Source organism: Gallinula chloropus (assembly GCF_964237585.1).
Source record: "Gallinula chloropus genome assembly, chromosome: 2".
Lineage (NCBI taxonomy): Eukaryota > Metazoa > Chordata > Aves > Gruiformes > Rallidae > Gallinula > Gallinula chloropus.
Window position 1 is genome coordinate 119,697,908 of NC_140086.1, and position 13,659 is coordinate 119,711,566.

A 13,659-nucleotide genomic window follows, 5' to 3' on the forward strand; every position below is an offset into this window, starting at 1 on the left:
ATTTGGATGTAACAAACTGACTAACGCTTAATCACAACGTAAGGTACCTACTTGCACTGTGGGATGCATTGCCTATAGGGAGCTTTAAAGAAATACGTAAATTAGACATTTGGGCTGTAAAAGGACATGTCTGAGGAATGGATCTGCACAGCTTTCCCCTTTTATCATCCATCAGCTACTCTGTTCAAGCCAGAGACGCTGCACATACGAAACAGATAAACAAGCTGGTGGCACGCTGGAGGGAATCTTAGTAACAAGAAAGTTAAGTGTGCCTTTAGTTTTCCCTAAATTAGTTTTAGCACAGCAGGTAAACACACAAAAAAAGTTAGAAATGTTAATTACGCTCTTCCTAATCTCAGTCTAATTTGACAGCAAGTACTCCACACAGGGGTATCGGAAATGAAAGGTCTTAAGGGAGGTGATCTCTTACTAGACTCATCCTTAGAGTTGGCAAATTAAATACATGAGGAAAGCTTCTGGGCATACACTCCTCTTCAGTGCTGTGTGGAAGGAACAACAGAGCTGCTGCCCCTTTCCCAAATGCTTAACAAGTGGATAGGAAATGACAGCCGGAAGGGAGCTGTTGATCCTTAATAGCCCAACAAACAATATGGGCACTTATTAGCATGTACAGCCTTCACTGTAGGTAGGCTTTCATGTTTTGTAGTTGGTTTATTCCCCTCCCTCTCCACCCCCGCATCTGCAGATATGTCAGGGTGACTAAATTCAATGGGAAATATGCAACAGGTTTTAATAGCATCAAAAACTAATTCATAACAACCTTCTCTTCATAACAATACCATTTTTGTACATTAGATCTTAGTCTGATTTCATTCCCATCAACTCATCTAGACGCTATTTACACCTCTTCTCAAGGTCATCTTCTTGTTTATATACATTCCACAAGTCAAAATTGTGTTCATTAAAAAAATTTTTAAAAAGGCAAAGCACATTTTAAACTAAGACCTAAAATTACATGATTTTTACAAATAAAGCTCAGCTGTAAAAGTGCAAATTACTACAGACATGTTGTTTGGCTTTTTGGGGTGTTTTTTGTTTGGCTGGTTGGTTTTGTTTTGGGTTTTGTTTTTTTTTGGAGGCTAGCATTCCACTGTTCAGCTTAATAAGAAAGTGAGAATTAGACATAGCCAAGCTTAGAGAATTCCATTTCACTTATTGCTGCATACTCTGTTTAATTTTAACTTGGCTTGGTAAAACACCATCCAAGAGACCCCATCTCACCTTTAACACATTATCTTGACTTGCTTACTTCAGGCAAACATTTCCTAGATAGTCCTCTGTCACTGCATAAAGAGAATGTCAAGTTCTTTGTATAAGTGTCTGGTCATGTTTCGTAATTGCCAAGTCTAGAAAGAAATTCCAAGCTTGAACAAAATGTTTGGAAGCCTTAATCTCTGGCTAAGATTCCTATCCCTTTCGGTGAGAAGAATAAACAGGGAAAACTCTTTAACAGTAATTTAAAGAATTGTTTATTCCACTCTTAGTGTCAACATTCAATTATAATTCTATAATTAATGCCTGTGTAGCACATTTGAAGCTGGTTTTGCACATCATCAGATGGAGGTCATAATTTAAACAGAAAACACACCACAAGAAAGCCCATCTCTTCAAGTAGGTCATTACCTTCTTCTTGCACACCACTTTTTAATTAATGCAAGAATCTACTAAAAAAAAAGTAAAATATGGATTGCAGTTTTCTAAAACTAAATATATAGTTTCACAATGACAACTATCTTCCTGCCCAGTAGAAATTTTATATGGCGTCCAGACTCTGATATTAGCCAAACCCCTGTGCACTTGGAGAAGAAAAAAAGAACACAAAATACTGTATTCATTTGTACTGTGCTATAGCTTCGTAATACCACAGAGAAGGAGAAATATTTTTATGTCAGAGGTCAACCTGCAATCCATAATACTAACTCACTTTTGTAACTATATTGCACAGTCCAATGAACATGGCTTTGAAATATAAATGAGAAACCTCAGAGATACTGCTTTTCCATATATTCCAAATTTCTCATATGGAAGCATTTTTCAGCCTTATCCCAAAGTCTTTCACTGAGGTTATCACAAGATAGTGGTAGGTTGGACAAAAAAAAGTCCATCCAACCTGCTCCTGCATACAAATAACCCAAAAATATTTGTTTATTTAAAAGAAAGCACCTGCTGCAATACAAGAACGAAACGCCACAGTATTCACCAATAACCTCCTAAATCACTGTATCACTCTATTTCTAACACTCTTCTATTATACTACAGCATTTTTCACTGTTTTGTCCACCTACAGTTTTATGAAGCCATTAAAGATGGCTATCTCAGACTGAGCAGAGTCTGTACTTTTAGTTGCCTCACACCTCCTTCTCAAAAGGCCCCATTTTGCCAAATTCTTATTCTTCTGTGTTGACTGTCTGCGTTGAGCCTGAAGAAGAGCAGTCTGGATAAGGACCATGCAACACAGGCTTTGAGCAAGATGCCCTGAGCTGCCAGGCAAGGAAGACTTTAAGGAACGAAGGGACAAAACCAAAACCACAACAAAATAAAAAAGAAAAACCAAAACCCTGCAGTTAAAGGAGTTGGAAAGATAGGACTTGCAAGGAGAGACAGAAGAGCACACAAGAGACAGGCACAAACATATCTTGAAATACTTTCTTTCTGTTAAGTATGTAACATTGCTGGAAACAAAATTCTTCACACATCTTAATTTTGTTATTAAAGTATACATTATGGTATGACCACATACATTCCTCTGCTCCTCAACACCACCTGTGTGAAGGAACAGAAAGGAGAGCCTCCTTCAGAACTAGTGCCTTCCACTGTTTTGCTTGCTCTCCTCGCTTACTTGCACGGCCTGTGGATTTGTTCCCAGGGTGCAGCTCAGGGTTTTGTATGCAGGTGGGCTCTTTAAAAGTACTTTGTTGTCCAAATTATCTCACAGGTCATCAGTAAACTATTAAACACACCTCTGTGATAAAGAGGCATGGCCTCCCAATTTTACAAACATGCACTACAATCAATGCAAAAAGTAGTTCCTGCCAAATTTCCCTGGAAAACCTTTTCCCCACAGCACTTGGCATGGCACTGCCTTCTGCCTCTGCAGAACATCGCTCCTACTGCCTTCAGTTACAACTGCAAGTAAACATTTCTTTTGCATTTCAGACCCAAAGTTGGGGATCCAGTAAACAAGGAGAAAACAAGCACACTGAAGTGCCAGTCTTACCTGCCTTATCTAGCATCCCACAGGAACACTGAAGAGCAAGCGGAAAATAAAAATCAGATTTTCCAAGAAAGCACTTAGTCAGGAGACCGTTCTTTCTCTCCCTTTCCTTAACTATGACATACATTCCTCCAATGCTGTATGCACACTATCCCAGTATCTCCCAGAAAAACTTTGGTGCCATGACAGTGGCAGAAGTTTCTTGATAAAAATATCATCCTCATGCAGGTTTTGTCAGGATTCTAGTGTCTGCACACAATCTAATACCAAACCAACGCTACCAGGGTGAGCATCAATTCTGATGCTTCATTTCCAAGGCCTTCAGTTCCAGCAACACTTTAAATGGTTTGTCTGTGCCTGTACACATGCAAGTTCTTTGAAACAGCACACGGCGATAGCAAGGTACACCATGGCTTAGAGATTGAACTAAAACCAAATCAGTGCCCTGCTGCAATTTTTGGGTGGTTTTCTCCACTCTAAGGCCTGAATAAAAGCACCACCTCCCCCAGCACGTATCACAGGTGAGCTCTGAGCCTGTAGAGGACAACTGTGCCTTTGTTTATGCTTTCCAATCTACATCCAACCATATGATTGACCCTCAACTCACCTGAGCCTTGTCAGTCTTCCCTACAGTGGCTGCCTCCAGCTGGAGACAACCAAGGCTGATTTTATCAGTTGAAGTGTCATTTTGATGATACATTATAGAAGTCTTCCTTTTGTTGGAGGCTTTTTTGCCTGTTCCCCTGCCCCCCTGTGCTTAATTCCTGCTGGGGACACTGTGTTTTCATTTTTCAATTTCTCTAGAGTTCTTCATGCTGCTCTAGCAACTGCACTGACGTGTTCAGCTATAACCTGCTGCAGGAGCTGCAGCCTTAGAAATAGCAAGCAGATGCTAAAATAAATATTATCAGGACTTTTTCATGTAATCACTAGGTACAAAGAAAAAAGGAAGAAGTGAAGGGGGGGGAAGGGGAACCTTGTTAGTGTCTGTACAGCTTCTGGGCTAAATAAATGGAGTCACTGCAAAACAGTGTCATCTGTAATGCACATAATCTCATTTAAAGCTGATGGTAAAGACCAGTCTTGTTTCCAGGCATGAAGCAGAGCTTCTTGACAAGTTTCCTGTCAAGTTGTACACATCAGGCCATCAGCTAAACACAAGCAGAAATTACAGAGAAGCTGCTTTCCCCACTTTTTTCCCATCCTACCAAGCATTTTTCAATATATTTATTCTATGCAAATAAGTTATTATATATTCATCTTCCTAATTATTGCCACACTTACTTAGTTCACCTCAGTTCTACAAAACCTGATTTTGATGCAGCTGATATTGGACCAGAAACATTGTAGCTGTCCTGAACAAACTGCAGGGACAGCATCCCTCTAATGATACCAGTTTCTTGAAATTGGTTTGGTTTTGTTTTGCTTTGAAGACTGTCCTCTCAGCAAGCTTATGATTGCATCAGCATCATCTGCATACCCATACCTTGCAAAAGCAAACAGTGTAAACACTCGATATTGTGCTCTAACTTGGCAAAAAAAGATGTCACTCCCAGGACTGGTCCAAGTCCCTGTAGTGAAGCGATCTGGCAAAGCTTGGATCCAGTATTAATGAATGTAGAACCAAGACCCCAGCCTCTTTCAGTTCACTAACAAAAACTTAACAACAAGCCTTCCTTGGACCAGACCCACCTCCCACTGAAAGCAGGGACTTGATTCTTTCCATACTCGGTTCCTCCTTCGCTGGAGTTTTACTTAGACCTGTGCCACTCCTTTTAGAGGCAGGTGAATTGGTGCCAGCAGCTTTAATGGGAACTGGCTCAGGCTACATAAGCAGAACTACCTTGCCAGAGGTCTGATGGATGCTAAATTCTATTTACTGTTTGACCCTAGAAAAGAGGGCTTGGTCCTCCCTGCAAAGACACACTTTCTACTGCTTTTCTGGAATTGAAACCGGAACAAGTGCAGAAATATCTCACTGTTACAACGTGCACTTTATCCAAAAGAAAAATGAAGCTAAAAACTCACATACATATATATAAAAGCAGGGCCATTAGAAACTGACTATATGGCACTATTATACCCACAGGAGAAAGGAAAGCACAGCAGATGGAATGAGAAGGCACTCAGACAGGTGCAGCACATCATAATCCCTACTACGCTTCCCATTCAGAAGGTCTCAGAGCCCCTAAGACATTTTTCTGTGGTTTTAAGAATTCTATTTTTCAGAAGAATCACTGAGCCACCCCTGCTCTAACCCTGCCTGTTGCTGCTATGCAGGACATAGGGCAGAGCAGACACATCTGCACGCTCCCCAGGTACACAGGAGAGCTCCCAGCATCCTAGGGCAGGGAGTGAAAGGCATCTGCTCTTGATGTAGAAGCAGCACTCTGTTAACAGTCGAGACTAGGAGTCAGAGGCCTGGGGGGCATTTATGATTTTGCAAGAGTCCTGTGTGACTCACAGTCAATTAACCTTTTTGCCTTCGTCCTTTCCCTGTTCACATTCTTACTACGCTGCCAGCAAATATACCTCTTCATCATACATGACATAGAAAACATTTTTTTAGATAGGTATGTACTACTTTAAGATCCTCCAATTTGAGGTCGTCACAGTGTGCAATAAATCATTCCGAGGGAGAGGCAGGAATCCCAGTGCAGGCAGAGGAAAAAAAGAATATAACACAAGGGGATGGAAAAAACCAAACCAAACACACCGAACAAGCACCAGCAAACCACTAATCGCAGATCAAAGGGACACAGACAAGTCCAGGATTTGTATTCATTTTAGGACAAACCGCAGCATCAAGTATCCACATCATCTGCTGTATCTGACAACACCACTGTCTTCACAAGCAGCTCAGGTCCCATAAGTACAATTACCCAGGGGTGGTTTTACCTTCAGCACTCATCCTCAGCAGTCACATGCCCAGCCACAGCATCATGCTAAAGCCAAGCTCCTAGGAAGCCATCCTTATTTCATTAGGAATAATGATAGGACTACACATTTTACAAACATACAGACACATGCTACTGAAGGCCAAAAAAATATTTAAAATTAGCTTTGGGTTACCTGATAATTTCTGTAGGTACAAAAGAAATAAATGGTTTCCTGAGTTTGGGAAACATGGAAGAAGAAATCCTGTTACATTCACTATCCACTCAAGAACAAGCTGATGTTTAAGTATGTCTTTAAAGCATTTTTTTTGTGAAGGGATAATGACATTTCATACATATTCCACCTTGATATAATGAGAATACTTTTACAAAAGGTTAAAAATGCAAAAAGGCTACATTCAGATTGAAAGACACATTCACCCTCTTACTGTGTCAGTCCTAATACTGCACCTGGAGTAAATTCCAGACTCCCCTTTGTAAACCAAAGCTCTCTGTTTCCTTGTGTCCCCCAAATAGTTCTCTCTTTCCAAGAATACACCCTGATTTTGTCCAGGAAACCAAAGACCTTAAAGGAAACAGAACTTTAAACAACAATCTGATTGTAGAAGATAGAAATCATACAGATGTAGGTATCCACTACACTGAGGACAGTTGCATTAAGGAGTTAGCAGTGAAACAACACCACCTAAAGAAGGGAGAACTGAACCCTTACTTCAGCAAGTTTTGTGTGATCAAGAGCAAACGAGAGAGTTTAGACTTTATATTTTGTATTTTCTTAGTTATGCAAAGGAAGAAGCTACTGGATGAAGTGACTGATTAGCACAGGTTAAATTTTTCACCCAGCATTTGGAAGTAAATCCTTTTAAGACCGTTCTTACCTATATCTTGTCTAGGCAAAGCACTTGTTCAACACATCAGAAGGTGCCTCAGCGTTGTCAACTACATGCAAACAGACACACTGTGACTGGAGTGAAAGCTGCACTGTAAGAAATGACTTCTATTTCAAGTACATACTTATTCTGGACTCTGTGTCCCTTTTACCTGTGATTAGTGGTTTGCTGGGGATTTTTCACACAAAGAATAATCCATGTAGAATAGCATGAAGTGGTGCAACTGTAATGACAGCTTACTAAAATTCACACCATCACAACATCTCTCAACAGCAGAGTAACAACCTTCCAAACCCTTCCAACTTATGTAGTATTTGGTTTTGTTAAGGACAAGAGCCATTGCAAGCCTTAAACTTAGTAGAGCCAGTTTTATGAGAGACTGTATCTAGCAACACACTGGTATGAAGCAACAACCTGAAGGAATCAATGTCATTCTGCTACAAAGTAAATATTTCTATAACTACATCCATAGCAACCACAAAACTCTCCACTTGTTCAAAGTGATCCATAATGTTTGACTTGAGAAGCTGATTTAGAGCGCTGAGGAGGTATCACTATCCATCATTTATCTTGGCCATAAAATTCCAAGGAAGACAACTATCTAGTCTTTCTTGGCCATCACTGTACAGAAAAAGGTAAAAAAACCCCCAACCAACAAACCTCAAAAGACATCTCTGGATATCACTACATTTGCTTCTTTTGAAGATATAAATTCTTGGGGGGCTGTAGGGCGTGCAGAGTTACACTATAGGAATAAGTATCAATTATCTTCTATAGGATGTACTTTTACTGCAGAGACAACCCAGGTGATAGACATCTAAATTAAAGGCTTTTTGTAACACTGCTTACATCTTATATACTACTTTTTACCAAGAGATCTCAGTGTGCCATACAAAGATTTGTATCTATATCCCAGGAACAGACAAGTCATTCAGAGAAGTTAGAGATGCACAGATATATCCAGTAGTCACGCATTCACTAAAGCCTGTGAACCCACATCTCCCACTTCAGAAGGCCCTGCCCTGTTCAACAAGCATCGTTACACTTCTGTGTGTAAGTAATGTGGATAAGCTTCCACACACTTCATGCCAATTCCCAAAGGGAGCTCTGTCAGAAATCCAGTGGCATTTTCTATTTTGCTCCTTGCACCGCAGTAAACCGACACCAGTTCTTTCCCAGCGAGCGGGAGGAAACCTTGCACACCCCCTGGTCACGGAGGCAGGCGTAGAAGGCAATGAAATCTGTCAGCACCAGGTAATTTAGCCTGAGCTTCAGGCTGCAGTCCCGTGTTCATTCATCCTAGATGGGTGCAATGCTACACCAAACAGCATTACCAAATTAAAGTTGAACCAGGTTTGGGTACATGACTCAATTACCGCTGAACGCGCACAGTCAACCTCATCCCAGATTTACGCTGGCTTTAAAATGAGCTACATAAAGAACAGATAATACCTGATCCATCATAAAACCCATCTTTATAAAGCTAACTTCCTTTTGAGCAAATCTGAAACAGCAGGCTGAGTTAATACCAGACCAGTGTTTTGCAGCATTGCAAAGAACCTGTTAGTAATAGCCATTAAGCTGAATTTACTGTGCCATTAAACCACAGCCTGGGTGCAGAAGTAGGCTGGTCACCAGCACATGTGGAAATCCATGCAGCAGTTAATGCATCAAGCTGATCACGATCCTTCATTTATAGGGACTGGAAGATTTAATTTACGTGGTTGCTTTGTGCTTTTCCATTCTCTTTGGTTGAAGAGTAACGCAGATTTGCCCTTTGCCTCTACAGAGGAGAGCTACAGCTTCAGAGCCAGAAGGTACAGAACTTGGTGCGTGCACACCACTGACTGACACTGGCAATAATCAAATATTTATGCAGACCCACAGTGCAAACTCTCAGAACATTTAGCACTGTTGTTAAACACCCCCAGCTTTGCTGTAACATGGTATCCTGATGAAATGGGGTCTCCCAGATGAATAGCTGCAGCGGTAACAGATCTTACTAGAAACAGTCCTTTTCCCCATCCGTCTCTCAGGTGTCTCCAGAGCAGGGGCAGCAGAAGCAAAGGTATGCACTTACCACAACTGCTGCACTTCAGAGCTCAGTGCTTAGACTGAAAGTGATGTATCTGGCTGCAAACTCCTGAAATTGAAATACATACACACATACACCTTTGTCCCATTTACAGGTTTGCACATTCTTAGCAGAAGAATCAGGCTGCCTGCTGGGAGATCCATACTGTGGGTCACATCCTGAAGAGCCACAACTTCTAGATATACAGGATGATCAGAACAGGCAGGAACTGACTGATATAGGCTACACAACTCCATTACTGCTGAATGCATGCAGCAAATCTTGAAATAAGAGATCTTGTATAAAGGTAGTCATGCTCTTAAAGACCATCTCCTCTCATCTAAAAAAGAACTGGTAGAAGAGGTTTACCAAAACCCAGTGCCAAATATTATATATAGATATATACACATATACACACACTCATTTTAATAACTGGCATTATGCCTATATCTAGGCATTCACTAATATGTTTTTAAGAACCAGATGTATTTCCTCAAAGACAGCATCTAGCAATACTCTATTTCTGTAGTACCTGCTTTATTGCTTTTAACTTTGTATTAAAAGCATCCTATATTCTCTTAAATACATCACAAACCAGTATAAGTTCATCTACATTACAGACTTCTGTTCACTCCCTTGAGTTGGCCAAGAACTGCACATGGTCACACTGTTGAACAATAAAAATATATATGTGGAAGCCCGTAGTGCAGATACAACTCTACACTAGTCTACAAATCCACACTGAATTGAGGTTCCTTCCAAAGCTGGTAAACATGTTCTCACTTAAGTATTTATGAAGCTTAAACCAAAGCTGGCTCTAAAATGTCAATATGAATGGACTCAAGTATCTCCAAATAGTGGCTGAAGAATCATAATTATTTGAGGAGTCAGGAATGGCTGATAGGAAATTAATTCCACCTAACACCCACCATCACTCTGTTTAGAAATGAAAACTACACAGGTGTTACCACTGGTTAACACAAACTAGAAAGCACGCTTCCAACAAAGAGTAAGACCCTGTCCATGCCCTGTCACCATGTAGCTCAATGTAAGCGTAGCTGACGTGGTGTTCACAGCCAGGCTGAAAACATTCCAGCAGGGGTTTTGAAAAGTCTTGAGCATCTCTCCATCTTAAGAATGATCCTACTATAGCTTAAGTACAAGAAAGTTTATAGTTCTGTTGTAATTAGTAATTGAAAATAATAGAAAAGAAAGCAACTTTTCTTTCCAAAAACTAAGACTACTTGATGAGGAGATCTACCACAACCCTAACAGTGAAGCACCCCTATACTTAACAACTTGAAACAAGTTTACAATCACAGAATTCCTAACCAAGCCTGTATACAAGGTACCAGCTGATACCAGGCTCTGGCTTCACACCCAAAGCACAATTCACCCACATAGCAGCCACCTCTCCCATGGCACTGCTCCTGCCAGAGGTCCTACGTCATATGTCTGCCCGAAGCTTTGTTTGGTTATTTTAACTCTGAGGTCAGCAAAACCAACAGTCATTCAACTGCTCTGATGAAGCACAATGTTTTCAAGCCTTGAAAACCAATCTGGTCACAGAAGTTAATCCTCCCAGCACCATCAGAGCAAAAATCACACAGAAAACATACACACACAAAAAAAAATTAGTTGGAGCAATTAGCTCTTTAAATTCCTTAACTACCAGCGTAGATGAACAGACTTAAAAGAAATACATTATTCTTTAGCAGAGATGCTGTATGTCTGTTACTTCACACACAGAGCGGGCAGTCCTGCAGAGGGGTCCCTGCTGCCCACCACCGCCGAGACAAGCAACTACAGGCAGCGCTGCCTGGCCATACCCACGTTTGTTTAAACCTTATGAAGTACCCCCCCAAACTACAATCGCTCCCACACCTCGAAGGCGTCAGTTCACAGTCTGCCCTGCACAGGTGTACCAAGCCGCCCAGGGCACACGGAAATTCTTTTTCTTGACCTACAAAATGAAGATAAGTTGCCTCATTGACTTTCACGCCGTGGTTATCAGTGCGTTATGAAGCACACACGGACAAGGCAGTTCAGAAGAGCCTCCCAACAAAATCAGTTCCCGGCCGGCCAAAACTTCGCTTGTCCCCTACGTGAGGTGGCGATACCACAAACACCGCGGGGGTCTACAAGGGCTGCATGTGCCCTAGCTTAATTTTGCATGTTTCGATAGTTTCCCCCAGGGCGGGAGCGTCGTGGGTGCCCTCCCCGCCCCGAGGGAAACGATCCCTCTCCCCGCAAACCCGTCCTTGTCTCCACGCCGCCCCTTCCCTCCGCTTCGCCGGTCCGTACGGACCCAGCGAAGCCTCACGAGGTGATGAGCGGGGGGGAGACAGCGGGAACTCTCTACAGCGGTGACCCGAAAACCTGCCGAGCGCCCTTGTGCCGGGCCAACGCTCCCCCACCCCTCCGCAGAGCCCCTTCGCGCACACCCCCGGCCCGGTTCCTCCATGGCCGCCGCCTGCCCGGGGTCACTCACAATCTCAGTCACCATGAGGAGCCCGGGCAGGGTCCGCAGAAACTCCTTGTCGTAGGCGAGGGTACTGGAGCTGGCCGACAGGTTGGCGGTGAAGGAGCTGCTGGTGGTGGTGACCGTGTGAGAGCGAGGGCGCGGCGGCTGCTCCTGAGGTGGCGGCACCGGCGGCTCCATCGTCGGCGCCGTGGGGCTGCCCCACGCCTCCCGGCCAGCCCAGAACCCAGCGGCGGGGCGGAGGGAAGGGCAGCTGCCGCCTCACGGGCGGCGGGAAAGGCGCCACCGCCCGCCGCTTTGTGTGGCCGCGGGCGGACAGACCCTCGCCTCAGAGCGGGGGGAGGGTGCTCCGCGCCCGGCCCCAGGCGGAGAGGCGGGTCCCGTAGGGTGCCGCCCGCCCAGGAGGCCGTCCAGCCCTCCCGCAGCTGGCCCCTGGGTCGGGAACGGGGCTGCTGCCTGACAGAGAGTGCCAGCCCGCTGAGGGAGGGTCTGGGGGCCAGCCGCCAGGGCCGGTGTGGGGGACCCCGGCCCGGGGTTGGATGTGCTGTGAAAGCATCTCTTAGGGGGCAACGTGGGACCCCTCTGAAACAGTCTCCTGACCTCCCAGCCTTCCATACACGCAGAGGCCATGGGACCATGCTGAGCCAGCTGTTCCCTGGAAAAACACTCCCTGAGAAACCATGCCATAGCCTCATGGATGAGTACGGTTCAGGGCGTCCAGCCCACCTATCTGCTATCATCATCTATCCGGATTCTCTCCCCTGGCAGCAAACATTGGCAGGAGACATGCTGGTCCTGCAGGTTGTCATCCCCACTGGCTGCCATTGCTCATAAGGGGCCCGCTGCTGGGAGGGAAACTACTGGGAAGTGCCACGGGCAGGGAGATAACACAGTCCTCTCAGAGCTTGAAATGAGGATTAGGCTGAGATTTGCCAAACGAGCTAGGGTTGCCATGATGCAAAAGACTTTTTGAAAGCCATGGAAGTCACTGGAAATCGAAATTATGAGTATGGCCTACTGCTTGCCGGTGCCAAGCTGTTCCCTAACCTGTATTTTTTCAGTACTTCTCCAGTCTGAAGTGTCGCCTTTTATAAACTATCATTTCCGGGTCATTTAAGAGCTTCTAAAGTGATCTTCCATTCCACAAAAGTATCATGTTTCAGCAACAAGCAAGCAGGTTATAGTTTGTGTTTTTCAATGTTCAGGAAATCTCATTAGCAAAACATTTGCATGTGTCTGTTCAGTGAAAATAAAGTGTTTTCCATATGTCTGGTGACTATTGTCCTCAAAGTGTTTACTGCTGCCGTCCCACTGGCTAACAAAGGATGGACTTCCCAATCCTACCTTTCAGCATTGAAACAGCTGGGGAAGGGAGCAGGATGGCAGAATTTATCCCAGCAATGCAGGAAATGTGGTTTCTTGGAATATGTTTCTTGACTCAAGTTCGGTGTAGCCACCATGTACTTACAGGGATTGGTGACTTTTATATTTAAGATGGCGGAGTTTTGTGCTGGAGGTCATCAGAATGAGATGCCAGCCACTCAGTGTGATATGATGTGATGTACAGATCATAGAATTTCTTTGTGAGGAAAGAAAAAAAGACCGTTAGCAAACCACACATTCAAACAGTTTCTCAATCATGGATGAGGAATTTTACACTTGTGGGCAAAGCCTTTGGGGAGGGGGGAGGTAACCAATATTTCTGTATTGGTTGCATTTTTATTTTATCCCTTTCTCTTAAATATGAGCTGAGGTTTTAAAGAAACAGAACACATCTGTGCACTACTCCACTCAGACATCTGCTTCAACTGACTTGCAAATAAAAAGTGCTTTATCTGATGGTTGAACCAAGGTTCTTTCCAATGCCAGAGCCACTTTGAGATGCTTCTGTTGCTGCTCGTCAGGATCCATTGTAACAGCAATAGTTTTCTCCTCTGAAAGACTCTTCAGTTTCCCACTTACAAGATTATCAATTAAAACTGAGAAATGAGGGGTTAAAATTCATGCCAATAGCAAAATTAGCACAAATTTCAAAATGGTTTGAGTGTTTCACATCACTTTTCCCTTTGAGAGCTGATATA

The 13,659-nt window shown here is 43.4% G+C and overlaps 1 protein-coding gene across 1 annotated transcript in view; it reads right to left on the reverse strand.

The window, feature by feature from the left end:
• The window catches only part of CMTM8 (CKLF like MARVEL transmembrane domain containing 8), a gene marked incomplete at its 5' end in the record, with an annotated part of 36,982 nt that extends 25,224 nt beyond the window's left edge, over positions 1 to 11,758 (reverse strand). Inside the window, one exon of the mRNA XM_084260230.1 lies at positions 11,588 to 11,758. Coding sequence (XP_084116356.1) covers positions 11,588 to 11,758 — 171 coding nt within the window. The remainder of the gene's footprint in view (positions 1 to 11,587) is intronic.
• Positions 11,759 to 13,659: the final 1,901 nt, after the last annotated feature.